General features: G+C 44.1%; 1 protein-coding gene across 1 annotated transcript; it reads right to left on the bottom strand.

Moving 5' to 3' along the window:
* Window positions 1-1,409: 1,409 nt before the first annotated feature.
* Window positions 1,410-20,950, bottom strand: LOC143804655 (ADP-dependent glucokinase-like). The gene is made up of 6 exons (XM_077282952.1): window positions 20,161-20,950; window positions 11,867-12,026; window positions 11,003-11,193; window positions 6,262-6,358; window positions 3,821-3,957; window positions 1,410-3,631 (listed from the first exon to the last, which is right to left on the bottom strand). The coding sequence occupies exons 1-6, from the start codon at window positions 20,342-20,344 to the stop codon at window positions 2,964-2,966; spliced, it is 1,437 nt and encodes a 478-aa protein (XP_077139067.1). The 5' UTR covers window positions 20,345-20,950; the 3' UTR covers window positions 1,410-2,963.
* Between the last annotated feature and the right edge of the window lie 230 nt (window positions 20,951-21,180).

Raw genomic sequence — 21,180 nt, 5'->3', positions numbered from 1 at the left:
GAGAGAGCCCACGTAATCTAATGCGTGTCTCCAGAAATACAAGCTGGGCACAATGTATTGGGCTCTAAGCAGCTCAGGGGCCGCAAAACTTCTGAGTGGGCCCCCAACCAGGTATAACCATGTTTACAACTGCCCCCTAGCTGTAAGGCAGGGATCACACATGCGTGAATCACGGCAGTCTCGCATGTTAATACCCGGCTCTTGGATCGGAGCGTGCGGCCGCATAGCAATACACGGAGCCGCACGCTCCGCTCCCGAGTCCGGCGACAGTGTCGGGTATTAACATGCGAGACTCAGCCGTGTTTCTCGCATGTGTGATCCCAGCCTATAAGGGCTCCTTCTCACTTGCGAGAAATACGTGCGAGTCTCGCATGTTAAAACCAAGCTCTGGCGCCGGCACTTGGGAGCGGAGCGTGCAGCTCCATGTGTTACTATGCAGCCGCACGCTCCGCTCCCAAGTGCCGGCGCCAGAGCTTGGTTTTAACATCCGAGACTTGGACGAATTTCTCACAAGTGAAAAGGAGCCCTAAGAGAGCCTCAGCAGATGACTATGTTGTTCCTGAAAAGAAATTTCTATACAAACACCATATGTTGACCCTATAGTGGTAAATACAAGGTTACCTTACAGTTCTAGATAGTGACTTACAGCTGATGTTCTTTTTGATGGAGTTGTTCATTCCGTGGTGCTGGTTGGGCAGTGTGGGGGTTAAACCTGAAATGTCTGTCTGGACCTGGTTGGCCTTTATCTGCGCTTGCCCTCTCTGGCACCATGGGAGTGATTCAGAAATGCTTCAGGTACAGCTTGCATTTAATGTGGTCTTGCTTTTTAGGAGGCCTTTATGGCACAGCGAATATAAAAAACTTAGAGTAGGACTGCCCCATTATGGGAATGCCGTGACGTGGCGGGGTAGCTCAAAGAACTGATCAATTGTTAGCTAAATGTCTCATTTTGAAATACAGTTAGAAATTAGTATGTGCATGTGCACCTTATGTATTGCGTTCTGACCATAAGCAGTGCTGGCTTCTCCCCTCTTTTGCTGTATGATGACCCTCACAATAGCCTCCATACTGTATGATAGCCCACACAGTGTATGACAGCCCTATTGTAGCCTCCTTGCTGTATGATTGCCCCCACAGTAGCTCCAACGGTGTATGATGGCTCCCCCAGTAGCCCCAACACTGAACTGGATTGCTCCATGTTTGCACATTATTGGTAAAGTACAAATAAAGCAGAAAGTTGCTGAAGGCAGAGCCTTGAATGGCCCAAATAGAAGACGTTGACGTTGTATGTTGATCAGGTCCAAAGACATGTGCGGCAGCAGTGAGATATCGGCTAGTGAATCTGTGCCTTTGCCCTGAAACTGAATTATTGTAGAACATAGGTAAGAATGCTCAATTCATTTGCACCATTTCAGAGAACCTTTTTAATGACATGGTAAGTGAGAATTAAAACAACATTGCTTTAAAATGTAAACCTATTACAAACAGATTATTTACCCTTAGAGGAAGAAACAAAATACAATTCTCGGTCCTATTCATGTACGGTTATTGAAGTGACAAAACAGCAAACAAGAACTATGTACCCTGGTCGTGTCTTTTTGTTGCTTTTCTGAGTAAATAGTAAAATATGTGTAAACTGTGGAGCTGTATTAAACACTTTTTTTACATTTTATAATGCCACGGCTTTCCCAATTGAAAATCAATGAGTCAAACATGGCACGCTATGGTTAAAACAATAAAGTCACTGAAAAGTCCAGATTACTTAAGTGTCTATTGATCAGCAAACAGCCTGTAGCCAAAATTACTTGTTTAGGGTTGAAAAGGACCCTCACTGGGGTAGAGGTTTTGAAGCCCCCCACAGACGTCCCAGACACATGTACAGCGGGCTCCATAAAACGTGCATGTGTTCCACGTGGGATGTAAGCAGCTGTATTGCCAACCTGACAAGACAGTAGCTGCCAACAATCCTAAATTTGTCAGCCAATGCTGACTGCTCCTCAATTACCTTCCCTGGAAAGTGGTCTATAAACGTGGACATAAACTTGTACATTACCGAACTTGGTCCGAAACTCAACTTTCAGTTTTAGTCTGAATTTGCAGCTGATCAATTAAGATCTTGATCCTTACAACGAAACAAGAAGTAAAAAAGAAAACAAATGCTGCAGAATACATTAAAAGTTTGTAAATACACAAAGTAAAAAAAAAACATGTATCCACCGGCAGAAAATACCTTCCCTATTTCACTTAAAAAAGGTATGAATAAAAAAAGAACCCCGCAAATTAAGAAACACAACATAAAAGCATACACTAAAAAACAAAACAAAAAAAAAACCAAAACAAAATATTGGGTTTATTCACATTGGTCAATTCTTCCTAAGGAACTCCATATAAGATGTTTAAGCCCAGATCCCCTACATATCAGAAAAAACTCCATTAGGTATGTGCACACTGCGTCTTTTTCAGGTGGATTTTGCCTTCATCACAAAAGCCCCCTATAAAATTAACATAATACACAGCAATGGCAAAAGGACATTCCGTCTTATGTCTTGTCTTTTAACAACTTCAGGGTTTGGGAACCCTGAAGCGGTTAAAATAAGTGAAATGCTCGCCAGTGTTTTCCTGAAGCAGCTTCACCTTTATGAAAAAAAAAAATGGAATGTGCACCTTCATATAAAACACGCCGCGTGCACATACCCTTACTCAGGTCTGAATGCCAATGTTCTTTAATGGCAAGTATGGACAATTGAAGTTCTATGTTCCCGCAGGCATGGGTTTATCCAGATGTGAGTGTGGAAAAGGGCTAAACCTTTACTCCTCTTATTTGGGAGACTGACTTCCATCAAACTCTAAAGGAACAAAAAACAATGGCTCAGATAGTGTCACTTTCAGTCAATGAATCCTTATTCGCAGCATCAGAAATATAGCTATCCAGTTAGGGAATGTCGGTCAGCCATTATGTAGCTTTAAATTTGTAATACAAGTCCAGCAGCGGAGATATTGTCTCCTCCACCTGCAGTCTGGAATACTTCAGTACAGACCAATACAGGTGCTAGACATATCTCATAAGTCTCCTCTTCCCAACAAGACACGGGACGACTTTCTCGGAAGGGTATTCTCTGACTGCCCACTTCACGGCTGACAGAGAAAGAGTCATCCATGATAAGTTTGGCCTTGTGCGTGTCAATCCGGGCAGATCCACACACATGCCTATTGGCTGTCAGAGATGCCTTTGCTGTGGCAGACATGGTGTTCTTCCACATCGATCCTTTGGTCACCATCATGGCCTGGAAAGCTAAAGTGTGAACATGTAGTCGCGTCAGTTGCCTTTGGCCCCTTTGAGGTTCTTTGAATCTGAGAAGCTCATAAAGCTCCCGCATTTGGTCCAAGATGGAGGCCACACGAGGGTAAGGGTCTGATAACACTGTAATGTTTCCTCCTTTAATAAGACTCAACAAATTCGGAAGCTCCTGCTCATTCATACCCAAGGAATCAGAGTAAGGAATGACATACTGTAGCAAATCCCTCATCAGATCTTGTTCTACAAAAGAGGCCATCTCAAAGTGGCAACCTATCTCTTGATCCACCGACAATAACATTTCTTGAAGTGCTTGAAGCCTGGCTTCACGCTGACCTGTATGAGAAAAACAGCATTTAAAGAATATGGCTAGATACATCATACATACCGTAATTGCATATGGAGAAAAGAAAACCTTAGTTCTACTGTACACTCCATAGCATTTCAAATATACATAATTCAATTAAATCAATTCGATACCATAATCACAGAATATTTTACTGAGTTTTCTCTGAGGGTCATTACCAGATTTAAAGGGAAAGCTGTCCATCATCTGTAACCCTCCAATCACAACGAGATCTGGATCAAAACCTTCCAATTGGGATTTAAAGTCCTCCAGGGAATCGATCATTGGATTGTGTGAATCACTGTGCACGATGTACCTTTGGAATAACAGATTATAACAAGTGAAGCACATGTATTAATATGGCTTTTAATTAATATTTTCAATTGCAAACAAACTTTAAGTGACAACACTTGTACCCACTAGAATAATGTTAGGAGGGTATCCCTAATTTTACTAGATCTGTCACAGTGACAAGTTATTTGTGACAACTAATATAAGATTATTGTATCTCATGAAGAAACCCTGTGTGTGCATTTCCTATGAAATAATATAGACATCATTTAGGGGTCCTTTGTTCAATGTCAAGTGTTATACCATTGGCTTTTTTTTTGCTGCATAAAAAGCGTGAGGACGGACAAAATGGCGGGTGGCAATAACAGCTGACTTAGCATTTCAGCAATCAAAGTTGTAAAAAAAACCACAAAAGTTTGAAATACAGAATTTTCTTCCACCATCTAGAACCCATCTGGTCCAGTTATTGCTGTGTTACAGACATTTTGCTTTACTTGTAACATGTTTGTAGTGTACACTATAAAAGTGGTCACCTGACGTAGACCGAACCTCAATCAAGACCTTGGGGGCTATCTTTGCTGACGGAGGACCGCCACAGGGCTCATGGTTTTTCTATGAGCAAATCAAAAGCTATCTCACTGTATTATCTAGGCGGGCTGACATCTTTAGACAGCTAACTCCTTTTGAGTCCATGTGCCTGGGTGGGGGTCCCTTCTCCCACACAGTTTCATTGTTATATGGAATGTTCCAGGGCTGTCAACCAACTTCACTTAACCCCCCCTACATTCTTTGTGAAATGGGACAATGAATTAGGCTACGTTCACATTTGCGTTGTGCGCCGCAGCGTCGGCGCCGCAGCGCACAACGCAAACAAAAACGCGGCAAAACGCACGCTAAAACGCTGCGTTTTGCGCCGCATGCGTCCTTTTTGGCCGAAAGTTGGACGCAAAAAAAATGCAACTTGAAGCGTTTCTTGCGTCCAACGCTTGCGGCCATGCGGCGCAAAACGCAGCACAACGCATGTCCATGCGCCCCCATGCTAAATATAGGGGCGCATGACGCATGCGGCGACGCTGCGGCGCCCGACGCTGCGGCGCTGACCGCAAATGTGAACGTAGCCTTAAACACGCAACTGACTCCGGAGGAACGCCTCAAGAGTCTGCTATTTACCTTTAGATCCTCACTTTGCTCAGATTACCAAGAAAGAAGCTACAAACTTCTTGCCAGATGGTACAGATGTCCGTCTAGTGTTCACCTTATGTTTCCCACCACCCCCGACACTTGCTGGAGATGCTGGAGAGATAGAGGTACCTATTCCCACGTCTGGTGGTCCTGCCCGCCTATTTACGACTTCTGGGTGGGCATCTTTGCACTTTATAACAAATTATCTCTCCATAGAGTCCAACCCACCATAGAACTGGCCCTGCTGTCTGTATGTGACCTTTCCATCGCCAAATTCAAGAAAAGTTTACTGCGACATTTCCTAACAGCCGCACGTAACGTGATCCCTCGTCTCTGGAAACAGTCGACGTCCCCCTCACGTGCTGACTTTGTGGTTGAATTAAACCGCATTTACAGGATGGAGCAATTGATCAGCCAGGAAACTAGAACCACAGACAAAGTGTTCAACACTTGGTCTCCCTGGATCGCTTTTAGAGAATCCGAGGAATTTAACAATTGGCTACTGATTTACCCCATTGGTCCCCCTGTGACCCATAATCATAGCTCTCCTAGGCAGTAAACAATTCATTAACAATCATACCTTAACTTAAAAGTACAATAATCTCAATTTGGTTGGGACTGAAGGCCAGATCCTTCCTATCCTACCCCACCCACCCTTCCTCCTCACCTCTCATCTCTCCACCCTCCCTTTCCTTCTCTTTTTCTCTTCTTCCTCCTCTCTTCCTCCTCTTATCCTCTTCCTTTCCTTTCTACCTTCTCTTTCTGCTTTCCTCTTGCTTGCCCGGGCCTCGTGTGGAGTCCATTACTGGCGCTGAGCGCCCGGACGAGCCTAAGCACTCTTGCTTCCGTTCGGCGGCTTGGCCCCACCTGGGGCTGGTCGTTGACCGAATAGCGAGAGCCTGTGATATGTACATCTTCAGCAACTTTTTCATACTATCAGACCTCCGACAGAGGTAACTTGTCCACGAAGTTATAACCCTAATGATTTGTTGATCAATGTTTGATAGTTGAAACCTTTAGTATACAATTGTTCATTTTTGTATCAATTTTACCATGATTATGCCTATATCTGCATTTAAACATCTGATTATAACTGTGTTATTTACATGCAACTCAATAAACTTGATTTACACAAAAAAGTGGTCACCTGTTGGCACGACGCGAAACGTGATTTCCCCATTTAGCTCCAGTTGGATACTCCATTATGAGGTGAATGTCAGCGTCTGTTATAGGCTCACCAGCAACTGCAAATAACAGAATAAATAACCAAATCATGTCGGATCCACTGAAAGCACAACCAAAGCAACTTGTGGTACCCAGCAGCTTGATGTACCCATCATCAGCTTTGTCAAGTCTCCGGCAATCACTTGATGGTTGGAATCATTGGAGGCAGCAGCACTGGTGTTGTTACCACTGGGTCCAAAGCAAAACATATATTTTCTTTAAGGTGGCCATACAAATAACTGTGAGCCAAACCATAACAGCAAACATCTAATGTGTGCAGGTATGTCTCAAATGCTCCTCAACTGCATGTCGGGGGTAATGAATGGACAGGCATGTTTTTTTTTATATCATAAATCAATAGTACACTCAAAAATAAGAAACTTTACCATATATCTTAATCATTGAAATTTGATTTTCTCTCCTCCTGGAATGATCTTTCACTCTCAAAATTCTCAATTACTGAGAAAGAAGATGACAGTTGGTGCTCAAAGTTCTATGGAGAACTATCATTTCAGGGGAGCTTGCAGCAAAATGTCTTTGTCTCTCTAGCTCCACCCTCCTCCACATAGAATTTTAAAGGCACCAACTGTCATCTCCTATCTCAGTAATGGGATAATCTGTTTTCATTGAATACAAATTTTACACAGGAACTGAGATGAAAAGATCAGTCCAGAAGGAGAAAAACAAATTTATTTGATAAAATATTACAAAGTTGCTTATTGTCAGATGTACTACTGATTTATGAAATAAATAAACGATGGTTATTCTTTAATATGTCCAGTTCTTTCATTTTCATGAGAGTTAAGGCTACTTTCACACATCAGGTTTTCAGTGTCAGGCTAAATCCGGCGAATGTTGGAAAAACTGGATCCGGCGCAGATTTTGAAAAACTGATGCGACGGATCCGTTTTTTTGATGGATAAGGCTAGTCTATCTAGAGTATTGGATAAAAAAAAAAAAAATTGGAGCATGCTCAGTTTAAAAAACCGGATCAGGCCGCCGGATCCGCCTTTTTCCGGATCCGGCACCTTCCGGCTCCCATAGGCTTTCATTGTAGCAAACAGCCGGAAGCACCGGACCTGGCGCTTCAGGCTTTTTCGCCGGAGACAAAAAACGTTGCAATGGAAGTTTTTTCAAGAAACTGGAAGCGGCAGATTTGCCGGATCCGGCAAAAACTGGACGAAACGCAATGTCATCCGGCGCAATGCGGCACTAATACAAGTCTATGGGAAAAAAACCTGATCCGGAGGCAACATTCGCCTGATCCGTTGTTTTGAAAATTAGCTGGATTTAGCCTGACACTGAAAACCTGATGTGTGAAAGTAGCCTTAGACACTGCTAGAAGGGTCTGACAGTGGCATACTCTCCTCTCCCCATTTCAACATGCATATGTATGGGTGGGTCAGAAGGAATAGCGGTTGACTAAGAGAATGGAAACCTTTAATCAGTAGATAGAAAAATGTGTGGCAAGTTCTATCGTCCTATGAATGAGATCTAGTTGATAATTGTGATAAGGAGTATTGATAAGCGTGGTCTATCAAATTGTATGAACTAAAAGTCCCACAACGGCTCTCTATGTATGGGGAAACACACTGGAAGCTTAAAATAATGAACATTGATCACTAAAAGAAATAAGGACAGATCTACTCGTGACAAAACATTTTGTAGCCCTGGCTATGACATCTCCCAGGCAGAAATACTAGCATTAACAGGAAATTTCAAGTCTGAAAGAAGACAGGAGTCTGGAAGAACAGATTTTCAGACAGTCAGAACATGAATAAATGGGTAACATGGATTTATATAATTGTACATTACATAATAACTATACCTCTCTGACACTGTAACAACGGACCGCTTCTCACAGATTAACCCCTCCTCCCAAAAAAACACCTTAAAGGGGACCCTTCACTGGATTTTATTTAGACTGAGTACTTCACAGATTGTAGAACAGTTTTTCTTCTGTGTCCCTCCATTTGAAAATTATATCCCCTAATAATAAAGAGCTTGCAATATGTAAATTTTCCCTTCAACCAACTAGGCATACACTACATAACTTCTCTATGGGCATTTGCATTTTCTCCTCTATGATAGTGGCCAATCAAAACACATCTGCATCATAGAGGGGAAAAGATACAGAAAAATAAAAAGAAAACTGTTTCAGAATCAGTACCAAATGGAGAAGGTTATCCATTTAAGGCTACGTTCACACGTTCAGTATTTTACATAAGTATTTATAAGCCAAAACCTTTGTTGCACTCCTGGTTTTGGTTTACAAATACTGAGGTAAAATACTGACCAAATACTGACTGTGTGAATGTGGCCTAAACTAAAAATCCAGTGAAAGATCCTCTTTAAGGCTTCTTTCACACTTCCATTTTTACAATCTGCACAGGATCTGTCAAAATGTTGAAAAGACGGATCCTGTGCAGATTGTAAAAAATGGGTGCACTGGGCCCGTTTTTCTGATGGACCTGTCAAGGCTATGTGCACCTGTTGTGCATGCGTCTTCGAAGAGGTTTTCCGCTGCGAAAACGCTTACACAACACAACCCAGGTTAAAAATAATAATAATATTATTATTATTATTATTATTATTATTATTAATAAAAAAAAACTAAAAAAAACCCCGCAATATTCTTACCTTCCGGCGTCCCACGCAGCGTTACCGATGCTCGCGATGCTCCTGGCAGCTGCCATTCCCAGTAATGCCTAGCATGCAATGACACCTAATGCCTTAGTGGTCTTGCGAGACCGCGACGTCATCGGGTCATTTCGCAATGCATTACTGGGAACGCTAGCTGCCGGGAGCATCGATAACGCTGCGCGGGACGCCGGAAGGTAAGAATATTGCGATTTTTTTTATTATTATTATTTTTAGCCTTGGTTGTGTTGGGTATGCGTTTCCGCAGTGGATGTATGTTTTTTATTTTTAACATTATATCTTGTTACTATTGATGCTGCATAGGCAGCATCAATAGTAAAAAGAGAGAGCGAGAGAGAGAGAATTTCCCTGACTGGAAATTCTTCCACGCGTGCTCAGTTTCAAAAGACGGGACCCGCCGCTGGATTCCTGCTTTTGACAGTCAGCGACGGATCCTGCGTCCATAGGCTTCCATTATAGCCAATGACGGGCAGCGTAGGATCCGTCGCTGAGCGATTTTGGACTGCCGCCAGAGGAGTCCGGCAACAGTTCTCCCATAGAGAACACAGGAGCACTAGGCAGAGCATACGCTCATGTGTATGAGGAGCTAACTTTTGTGTATGGTGCCCCTTACTCTTTTCTAAAAAAGACACCCAATCCACAGCTCCATGGTTCTCTGAACAAAAAAAACAAACAAAAAAAAAAGAAACACATTCCTATACAAAGAAAAAGCACAAAATTGGTATACGAAACACTGGCAGAAGAATGGTAATATAGTGGGAAAACTACAGCCAAATGAATAATCTTCAGTATTCATAAAGTTTATCATAAACCATGGGGAAGAAAACAATGCTTAACACAGGTTGCAGTGATAAAATAAAACTGCTCATGTAACATTTTTGTTTAACCTTCCGCCATATTATGTCTATTTTACATGCACAGAACATCTAAAAATACGCTTCTCTCAACTGTCTGATTAGGAAAATGCCCCAAAAAACACTAGGGGCACAATCAAATTACAGTTTAGGTGCAATCTGTGATCCAAAACAAGGAGAAGACTCATACAGAATGGGAAATAAAAAAGGGATTCTTTTCCTTCTAGCTCGAGTCAATAGGTACACTCTAAGAAAAACTGCAGGTTCAAGTGAAACTGATACCTGCATCATGTTATTCTAGGTTTACTAGTTAGATATTTAAAAAAAATAAATGTCAGCCGCTGGAGTTTAAATACAAAAGGGAAAAAAATAGCAAACTTTTTCATTTATTTAAAAACAAAAAAGCATTGACAGGTGTTAACATATCAAATGCTGGATAAATATAGGCACACCTATCTTATCTACTCCATAAATGTGCATGCCAAGGTCAGCTAAAAATGATTGTTCACTGTACAGAAACACCTCTCGTGGTTGCTTATTTCCAGGAGCAATAAACAGGAATGTCAAAACTACAGTTCTCATCTTTGTTTTACTGATTTGATTAAAGAAAAAAAAAAAAAAAAAGCTGAGATGCAATACCACACACAACCCATGTAGAGGAGTGGCGCTGTTTATGGATCACTAGAAGGAGATTACTGCATACACAATGATTATTGGATCTAGGGAGAGGTACATGGAAAGGCACCCCTACATTTTAGGCTAATGTCAGTGGTACCCACAGATATTCAAATGTATATGGGTCGTTCTGACTCTAGCTCAGGAAAAAAAAAAAAAAGGCAGAAGAGGGGACGTGTCCAACCTGCTGAATTTCAACAGCTGACCCCTTTGTTCTCCCCAGAAGCAAGTCGCTTCCACAGCAGTCTAGAAATGGCACAGAGAACACTACAAGAGGCTGGGCTTTCCTCTGTATGGATGGGGTAGATCAGAGAGGGATAGCTGGACCAACACCTATCTAATGTATACTGGGCCCTAAGCATCCAACTATCAAGTTAGATACAAGATATACAGACTCAATATTCTGTTCTTGACAATCAACACAATTATTTATTGCTTCAGCAGCAGAAAAAATAAGTCATCATGGGATGTTACCTGTGATACGCTCAGACAACACACTCATTTCTTCGGTACTCAGACGGCCGCCAAGAAGGACGTCACATCCTTCAGCAGCTAAGCGATTGGCCATAACTGGAGCATTCCCACCAAGAGCCGACCTCATTTCTGAAAGTCTTTTTGATGCATCCACAAGTTTCCCGAATAAAGTGTTGTTGGACACGTATCGTCTGTTCAGAACAAGAGATAAAAAAAATAAAAAAGGTCAAAGACACAATTATGTCTTTCAAAATGTTTTCTCATGAACATAGCCCCTTAGTGGGACTTTCCACTATTAGCTAGTTTGGAGAACCGCATACATTTATTACATAGTTGACCATTCACTGGAAGGGACAGAATTAAATACTAAACTCTCCTGGCAGCAGTCAGTTGTAGCTGTGCAGGGCAAGGACAGCTGACCGCTAGGGATTTCTGAAGTTACAGTGTCATATCGGTGCCCGATCATTCACGTGTCAGAAATTAAAGAACGGAACCCCTAAACCTGTTATCCACGACAGGAACGGCTTGTCCTTATGTCATTCTATATTCTGGCCAGTGCAGCATAAAATTCAAAGTATTTTGAAAATGACCTGTAAGAAGTCATTGGGGTAGAGCTGCTCCTCTCAAAGGTCAGTGGCTTGATCAATGTCCAAAGATTGATTGCATCATCCCCGCAGCATGCGTATTGTGCAAAATATCCGAAGGCCAGTTCACCTTGTAACACCGCATGCTCCTGGAGGTGGGTTGTGATGATGGACCCAATCTGTGGGATGTCAATCAAGCCAGCAGGACAACAGGCTGCATAGTTTTTATTTGACTGAATTAACATTGGCATTCATATATACTAATATAATTTATGCTTACTCTGAAGCAGCGCCGGGAGGAAAGAAATAGGCAAAGCTCTCCGCCAGTTGTGTCTCGGTCTCAATAAAGTCGTGGTGGACTGGGTTGTAGCTCGGCTCTATGGACGCCTCCTGCATTAATGCCACTCCATCTACTATGATGTCGAGGCAACCTCCAAAACCTGAGCAGAAAATTAGAAAATTAATTTAGAGATATTTCTAAAGAATAGAAGAGACTTACGAGTATGATTTATTGGGAACAAGTAAACATTGAGAAAACAAGTTGATCTGGAAATCATTTGTATAAAGTCGCCTGATGTAAATTTATATTTACATGAACTATTAACTAATTTTACTAAACAGAATAACAGCAGTGTAATCTGCGTATCTCTAGGTATTGTGGTGCTACATGTACTGGGTGCCGACAGATAAAATAGACTGTGCCTGCTATAAAGAGACTCTGATAAAGCCATTCTTTATACTACTAACTGGCTAGTAAACATGTAAGACTGCTAAGCTATAGTGGATGAGGCGGAGTACACAAATTCTAGTCAAATGGGTGGAAACAAAGGCCTAAGGCAACAAAGCCCTGAATGACCGGATCGTCAAGCAACAGAGAACCAGTTCTGCAGTCAGTAGTTTACATAGATCCCACTGACCTTGTGCAACCTCGGCATTTGTATTTATATAGGTCTTCATACCTAAAATGAGATTTTTTTTTCTATAACTCTACCAGTAGTGACCCTAAAGGTACCGTCACACTAAACGATATCGCTAGCGATCCGTGACGTTGCAGCGTCCTCGCTAGTGATATCGTTTAGTTTGACACGCAGCAGCGATCAGGATCCTGCTGTGATGTCGCTGGTCGCTGAATAAAGTCCAGAACTTTATTTGGTCGTCCGATCGCCGTGTATCGTTGTGTTTGACACCAAAAGCAACGATACCAGCGATGTTTTACACTGGTAACCAGGGTAAACATCGGGTTACCAAGCGCAGGGCCGCGCTTAGTAACCCGATGTTTACCCTGGATACCAGCGTAAAAGTAAAAAAAACAAACAGTACATACTCACCCAGCGTCATACCTCCCCCAGCGTCTGCTTCCTGACACTGACTGAGCGCCGGCCCTAAAGTGAAAGTGAAAGCCGCTGTGCTGTTAGGGCCGGAGCTCAGTCAGTGTCAGGAAGCAGAAGCTGGGGGACGCGCAGGTGAGTATGTACTGTTTGTTTTTTTTACTTTTACGCTGGTAACCAGGGTAAACATCGGGTTACTAAGCGCGGCCCTGCGCTTAGCAACCCGATGTTTACCCTGGTTACCCGGGGACCTCGGCATCGTTGGTCGCTGGAGAGCGGTCTGTATGACAGCTCTCCAGCGATCAAACAGCGACGCTGCAGCGATCGGCATCGTTGTCGCTATCGCTGCAGCGTCGCTTAATGTGACGGTACCTTTAGAGTCAGCACAAAGACCACTGACCGACCCCTAACCAACCCCATGACAGGCTGAATCAGACTAGAGTGATGCGGTGGCGTTATATGTTCTTCTTGGCGTCCATGATTAATGCTAGCCATTATTGTGGGACCTGAAAGGCAAGTCTTTGGCCTCACAGTTATATGTAGGATTGATTAATCCTCGTTCTTCAAGTAATAATAACGTCACTTATGTGGCAGCGAAATGACACCATCAAGTGGGCAGCAAAGAATTAAGGTACCGTCACATTAAGCGACGCTGCAGCGATAGTGACAACGATGCCGATCGCTGCAGCGTCGCTGTTTGATCGCTGGAGAGCTGTCATACAGACCGCTCTCCAGCGACCAACGATGCCGAGGTCCCCGGGTAACCAGGGTAAACATCGGGTTGCTAAGCGCAGGGCCGCGCTTAGTAACCCGATGTTTACCCTGGTTACCAGCGTAAAAGTAAAAAAAACAAACAGTACATACTCACCTGCGCGTCCCCCAGCTTCTGCTTCCTGACACTGACTGAGCTCCGGCCCTAACAGCACAGCGGCTTTCACTTTCACTTTAGGGCCGGCGCTCAGTCAGTGTCAGGAAGCAGACGCTGGGGGAGGTATGACGCTGGGTGAGTATGTACTGTTTGTTTTTTTTACTTTTACGCTGGTATCCAGGGTAAACATCGGGTTACTAAGCGCGGCCCTGCGCTTGGTAACCCGATGTTTACCCTGGTTACCAGTGTAAAACATCGCTGGTATCGTTGCTTTTGGTGTCAAACACAACGGTACACGGCGATCGGACGACCAAATAAAGTTCTGGACTTTATTCAGCGACCAGCGACATCACAGCAGGATCCTGATCGCTGCTGCGTGTCAAACTAAACGATATCACTAGCGAGGACGCTGCAACGTCACGGATCGCTAGCGATATCGTTTAGTGTGACGGTACCTTTAGGCTATGTGCACACGTCAGGATTTCTTGCAGAAAATTCCTGAACAAAACTGGACATTTTCTGCAAGAAATCCGCATGCGGATTTTTCGCGTTTGACTGTTTTTTTTGCGGATTTTTCCGGAGGTTCTGGGATGCAATAATATAGTGGTAAATCCACAAAAAAACCCGCAAAATTAATGAACACGCTGCGTTTTTTTCCGCAGAAAAAAATGCAGCATATGCACAAAAATTGCAGAATTCATTCTAAATGATGGGATGCATATGTATGCGTTTTTAGAGTGAAAAAACGCTAAAAAACCCCGAAAAATACGCAACGTGTGCACACAGCCGGGAACCTTGCCTGCTTTCTTACCAAAACGTTGCAACAAATGCCTCAGCCCCCACTTACTTGAGCTGCAATTCCTGACACAACCCAAGGGCAGGGGTGGCAATTTTTTTTATTTTGTTCAAAGGAGGCAGTCACATTTTTATCTGCTTTTCTGTAAAAGGGTTGTCCAGTCTCAGACATTTTACAGCATACTCACCAGATATGCCAGAAATGTCTAGAGGATAAATGTCCCAGTGATTGGAAAATTGCATCTACAGTGGGGCAAAAAAGTATTTAGTCAGTCAGCAATAGTGCAAGTTCCACCACTTAAAAAGATGAGAGGCGTCTGTAATTTACATCATAGGTAGACCTCAACTATGGGAGACAAACTGAGAAAAAAAAATTCAGAAAATCACATTGTCTGTTTTTTTAACATTTTATTTGCATATTATGGTGGAAAATAAGTATTTGGTCAGAAACAAAATTTCATCTCAATACTTTGTAATATATCCTTTGTTGGCAGTGACAGAGGTCAAACGTTTTCTGTAAGTCTTCACAAGGTTGCCACACACTGTTGTTGGTATGTTGGCCCATTCCTCCATGCAGATCTCCTCTAGAGCAGTGATGTTTTTGGCTTTTCGCTTGGCAACACGGACTTTCAACTCCCTCTAAAGGTTTTCTATAGGGTTGAGATCTGGAGACTGGCTAGGCCACTCCAGGACCTTGAAATGCTTCTTACGAAGCCACTCCTTCGTTGCCCTGGCGGTGTGCTTTGGATCATTGTCATGTTGAAAGACCCAGCCACGTTTCATCTTCAATGCCCTTGCTGATGGAAGGAGGTTTGCACTCAAAATCTCACGATACATGGCCCCATTCATTCTTTCATGTACCCGGATCAGTCGTCCTGGCCCCTTTGCAGAGAAACAGCCCCAAAGCATGATGTTTCCACCACCATGCTTTACAGTAGGTATGGTGTTTGATGGATGCAACTCAGTATTCTTTTTCCTCCAAACACGACAAGTTGTGTTTCTACCAAACAGTTCCAGTTTGGTTTCATCACACCATAGGACATTCTCCCAAAACTCCTCTGGATCATCCAAATGCTCTCTAGCAAACTTCAGACGGGCCCGGACATGTACTGGCTTAAGCAGTGGGACACGTCTGGCACTGCAGGATCTGAGTCCATGGTGGCGTAGTGTGTTACTTATGGTAGGCCTTGTTACATTGGTCCCAGCTCTCTGCAGTTCATTCACTAGGTCCCCCCGCGTGGTTCTGGGATTTTTGCTCACCGTTCTTGTGATCATTCTGACCCCACGGGGTGGGATTTTGCGTGGAGCCCCAGATCGAGGGAGATTATCAGTGGACTTGAATGTCTTCCATTTTCTAATTATTGCTCCCACTGTTGATTTCTTCACTCCAAGCTGGTTGGCTATTGCAGATTCAGTCTTCCCAGCCTGGTGCAGGGCTACAATTTTGTTTCTGGTGTCCTTTGACAGCTCTTTGGTCTTCACCATAGTGGAGTTTGGAGTCAGACTGTTTGAGAGTGTGCACAGGTGTCTTTTTATACTGATAACAAGTTTAAACAGGTGCCATTACTACAGGTAATGGGTGGAGGAAAGAGGAGACTCTTAAAGAAGAAGTTACAGGTCTGTGAGAGCCAGAAATCTTGATTGTTTGTTTCTGACCAAATACTTATTTTCCACCATAATATGCAAATAAAATGATAAAAAAACAGACAATGTGATTTTCTGGATTTTTTTTTCTCAGTTTGTCTCCCATAGTTGAGGTCTACCTATGATGTAAATTATAGACACCTCTCATCTTTTTAAGTGGTGGAACTTGCACTATTGCTGACTGACTAAATACTTTTTTGCCCCACTGTATCTTAAATATGGGTCTCAGTCATGTGTTCTCTCCATTCATTTGTATGGGAGTTCAGAAAAATGGCAGAGAATGTGTACCAATCTCTCCACTGATGGCCACATGTACAATGGCACAAATGTTCGAGATAGGAATAACACCATCTCCCCTGACTCCTCTATATATTGGCTGAGTTGCTCACATTTTCTATATGAGAAATCCACTGACAGACATTTCTGGCACCAGCTCATCTCCTAGAGAAAACAAACGCATTGACCACTGGAACGCCAATGTGGCAGATTCTTCTCTTCCCCAACGACATGTGTTGGTGTAGAAGCAGGAGGCTCTGATATACATTAGACTGTAGGCCGATCCTACCGACTTTAGTCTAATATTTATGGAGCCCTTAAACTCTGTAAAATACCTAAAATAAAAACACTCCTCAGGTACTCACCCTCCCTGGGTCCAACGAGAGCTGTCTGCTGCTTCTCCAGTCTGTGTTTCGGATGCTGTGGTGACGTCATGTCGACAGTACAAATCACAGCTGTAGCTAATCACTGAGCTCAGTGGCCGTGGCGAGGGTGATGGCACAGTCTTGTTAGAAAGCACATGATAGCCCCTTTGACCAGTGATTATGTAAGTACTGGGCCTTCATATGGAAATTAAGTGATGCTGAGAAACGCACCAAGCTCTAAGAAATGACAACATGGCGTTCGGATACAGGCTCAGTGACAATGGACTATCGGCCCCTATACAATTCTCATTCTCCATTTTTGTAACGAAGGTTTTCTGGTTTCAAAAGACATCTGTATTTTAGAGCTTTCCGATTATACTGCAAGTCACATACAGTATCAATAATGGCGACTGTGAGAAACCACATGTAAGAAGAGGGGCCGGACCGGGGGTACCTCTCTTGTGCTGAGTCCGGAACTGTCTGGGCTGTCTCCTCTGTTGTCCGGGGGAAAGTTTAAAAACCCGGAACAACCTTTGCATTTGACAGTAGGGGGCGTAACTAAGCTAAAAAGGCCAGAGCGCGTGCGGAAGCAGTCAGTCCTGGCTGGAACAAGCAGAAAGCAGCAGGGAACAGTAGGTGCTCCGTCCTCTGCGCACCGTGACAATGCAGGTCCGTGCGACCAGATACAGACTGTGACAAGAAACGTGCCGTGTGCTCGGTGGCTCCTCCAGCTGGAGGTGCCAAACGCTCCATACATCTGCAGCATCCAATCCGCAGCGTCCAGACGTCCTGCATATCTGGACATGCGGCGCGTCTTTATAGACCGCAGCATGTCTATTTATCTTGCGGAGACACTCAGTCTCCGCAAGATATATATCAATCACAGTCCAATGTATAGGATGCGGTGATTCCGCATGGTTCAATGAACACATCCGGAATCACCGCGTGTACAAAAGGGGGCAACGCTTTGGGCGAAGCGGGGTTTCCGCTGCATCCAAAGCACAGCCATTACACCCCGTGGACACAAACCCTTAGTGTAAAGCCCTTACACAGCATGCCATTAATAAATTAAAAAAAAGACAAAAATGGGAAGTACCAAAAAAAAAATTAAAATGTAAAGGATAACATGTTTAAAGGACACAGGAAGAAAAAACATTTGACAATGAACTGATCCTCTTCAACCCAGGAACTTCTCCCACCTCCAGGGTCCAAATATCGGGACCTTTGACCTCTCCCTTGTCATCTTGGTCACTTGGCTTGACTACATTTGTTTGCAGGTTGCTGCACAGGAAAGAATTTTAAATTCTTCATATCTACTATAAAACGACATGCTGTTCATATATTTAGTATTTTCAGCCTTTTTTTTATCCCCACTTCAAGTTTTGAAAAATGTTTGGTGGAAAGAAAAAGTGCAAGTCACTTCTGGAACAAGATCCTGATGCGAATTTCTGCAAAAGTTATGTTCACACATTAAAATATATAGGTAATATATTCAAAGGATAAACAAGCGTGTGCATATAACCCTTTAAAAGCTAAAAGCGCATTTTGATTTTTTTTCCCAGACCTGTAGACTTGCTGATTAATCAGATATTTGATTTGTTAAATCAAAACCAGACGTGCCTCCGTGATTTTGTGAAGACCACTAGGGCTGAGAAAAAAAAAAAAAAAACAGATATGTGAACAGCCTCAAAGACTATCATAGGTATAAGTTCTATCTGTGAAAATCATATATCTCATCAATGAAAAATAGATGTCTGAATAAGGCTAGGGCCAGTTTCTCTGGGTCTGAGTAAAGACTATGATGCGCAGACTGATCAGGTCTTCCGAGGCTGTAAAGTTCGGGTTAAGAGACAAGCCACCGGTCCAAAAATTGTAGTGACATGGTCTGAGAAACATGGACATGTGAATACAGCCTTAGGCTACATGGTGACTGATCGCAGAACAAAAGGATCCCCTTGTAACATGGCACCTTATAATTGTTCATGTGGTCATGTTGCAGCACACGCCACAACACACTTCTTACCAGAAATCCAAACTTGCTGGATCTTTGATTGAAGGCCCCATGTGACTTTGCCATAATAAACCACAATGTAAGTTGCATTTGACTACTGTGACTTCTTTGTGATTTAGTTGTTAGTAGTGATGAGCAAACATGCTTGGATAAGGTGTTATCTGAGCATGCTCGAGTGTTAATCCAGCATTTCAGTATGCTTGAATACTATGCTCGAGTCGCCTTGACTGTTCGACAGCTGCAACACATGCAAGGATTGCCTAACAGCCGCGGCGACTCGAGCACACCGAAACGACTCGATTGAGACACGAGCATGCTCAGATAACACCTTATCCGCGCACGCTCACTAGTTAGTTTACAGCCAGTCATGACTTATTTTAGGCCGAGCGTATTTCAAGGACTGTATACAGATCCCAATGCCAAGACTGACCATGGGGTCTCGATCTTAACTTACAACTCATAGACATATAAGAAGCTGTAAATTTGGGTCGGGAGACCCACGGTCAGTCCTAACACAGACCATGAAATATGTCCATCTGAAACCGGCCATAGGCTGGATGTTTGGTGGCCAAAGTCGCCGTGCAGCCCCGGCCTAAAACAGGCTGTCATCAACTTGTGTCAGAGAAAATAGCACACATTTCAGACAATGGCTATTTCCACATGTCTCTGAGATGCCCATCGCGTTCATCACCAATCAGCTTCCACAGACAAACCTACCTGGCGTCTGGGAGAACTGCATGAATAGCAATTCCCATCATGAGTCCTAGTCACAGACCATGGCCACAGGTACCTCAATAAATGGAAGAAATCACCGCTCGCCTTTGTCCACCATAATCTCTTTGTGAAATTCAATTTTTAAGAACCCCAGCACCATACGCTCCCATCAGTCACCGCCATGCGCTCCCATCAGTCACCGCCATGCGCTCCCCATCAGTCACCGCCATGCGCTCCCATCAGTCACCGCCATGCGCTCCCATCAGTCACCGCCATGCGCTCCCATCAGTCACCGCCATGCGCTCCCATCAGTCACCGCCATGCGCTCCCATCAGTCACCGCCATGCGCTCCCATCAGTCACCGCCATGCGCTCCCATCAGTCACCGCCATACGCTCCCATCAGTCACCGCCATACGCTCCCATCAGTCACCGCCATACGCTCCCATCAGTCACCGCCATACGCTCCCATCAGTCACCGCCATACGTTCCCATCAGTCACCCCCATACGCTCCCATCAGTCACCGCCATGCATGCCCCATCTATATATATATATCCAGCACCACTGAACTCACCGATCGCTATACGAGGAGGGCGCTCCGCATCCAAACCAACTTTCTGCTCAGCCTGAAGCAGAGATGACAGCACGGTGTCCAGCCGGTCCTGCAGGGTATCCTTCTCCACATGGCGGAACCAGTAAGCAAGCAACAAGACAAGAAGTGACAGGAGGGGGATACACAGGTGCTTGGGGGCAGCCATGAGGGAATCCTGCAGAGCTGAGTCAGCACATACACTACTCCTCTGCTCTGCACTCTGGCTCTGCAGCTGCACAGCACTAACTTCCAGATGCTGCTCTGTAATTATGTACGTACAGGAGACATGACAGCCCCTGACTACAGGCAGCGCCTCCTGCTGGATGCAGCGCGCATTACTAGCACAGAAGCCCCCTATTAGCACGGTGCATCCCTGCAGAGCGGCGGCCGTGCACCTTCCATCATCCAGTCACCGCTGCTCCTGACCCGGGCCTCTTCCTCTGAGGTAGGAGGGGTCGCCACCAGGACACACACCCGGAAGCGACACCCGGATACACCCGGCAGGGAGGGGCAGGCTCTGCAGGGCTGAGGAGGCTTGTGTGCTGTCCACCCTGCCTCCTGGCATAACCTCATCCTTCAGCATGTGTGGAGGAGGAGCAGCCTACAGTGGGAGCTAGAACAACGCCACCCGCATTCACACTCAGCTGCTGCGGCACCTCTTAAAGGAGCCCTGTATCTACAGTTGGCCTTTTAGGAATGGAGATATGCTAGACAGGCATGAGAACAGAGTACATTGCTGTGCACTTTCCAATTGAAGAGCACTGCAGTCACTGCCAAGTGGCTGCTATCAGAGAACACTAGCCTGTTACGCTGGCAGGGGGATGCGTTTTCTTACAGTGGGAGTCAGTGGCGGACTTGGGCTGAGCTCACACTTATTTCATGTGGGTTTTACACGCAGATTTAACATAAGCAGCATCTTAACCCCTTCCCAACTGATTTTTTGTTTTTGCGCTTTCGCTTTTTTCCAAAAGCAATAACTTATTTCTTTTTCCGTCAACATAG

This window comes from Ranitomeya variabilis, chromosome 2, assembly GCF_051348905.1.
Source record: "Ranitomeya variabilis isolate aRanVar5 chromosome 2, aRanVar5.hap1, whole genome shotgun sequence".
NCBI lineage: Eukaryota > Metazoa > Chordata > Amphibia > Anura > Dendrobatidae > Ranitomeya > Ranitomeya variabilis.
Note: the sequence above shows the minus strand (reverse complement) of the source record. Positions and strands in the feature narration are given on the sequence as shown.

What these genes read in the sequence shown, in the direction of transcription:
- LOC143804655 (XM_077282952.1), bottom strand. Translation starts at nt 20,344, where the DNA reads ATGGCTGCCCCCAAGCACCTGTGTATCCCCCTCCTGTCACTTCTTGTC. An exon ending in CCTCCCGGCGCTGCTTCAGA is followed by an intron (nt 11,194 to 11,866) that starts GTAAGCATAAAT and finishes TGTTCTGAACAG; the next exon opens with ACGATACGTGTCCAACAACA. An exon ending in CAGCTTTCCCTTTAAATCTG is followed by an intron (nt 3,632 to 3,820) that starts GTAATGACCCTC and finishes TTTCTCATACAG; the next exon opens with GTCAGCGTGAAGCCAGGCTT.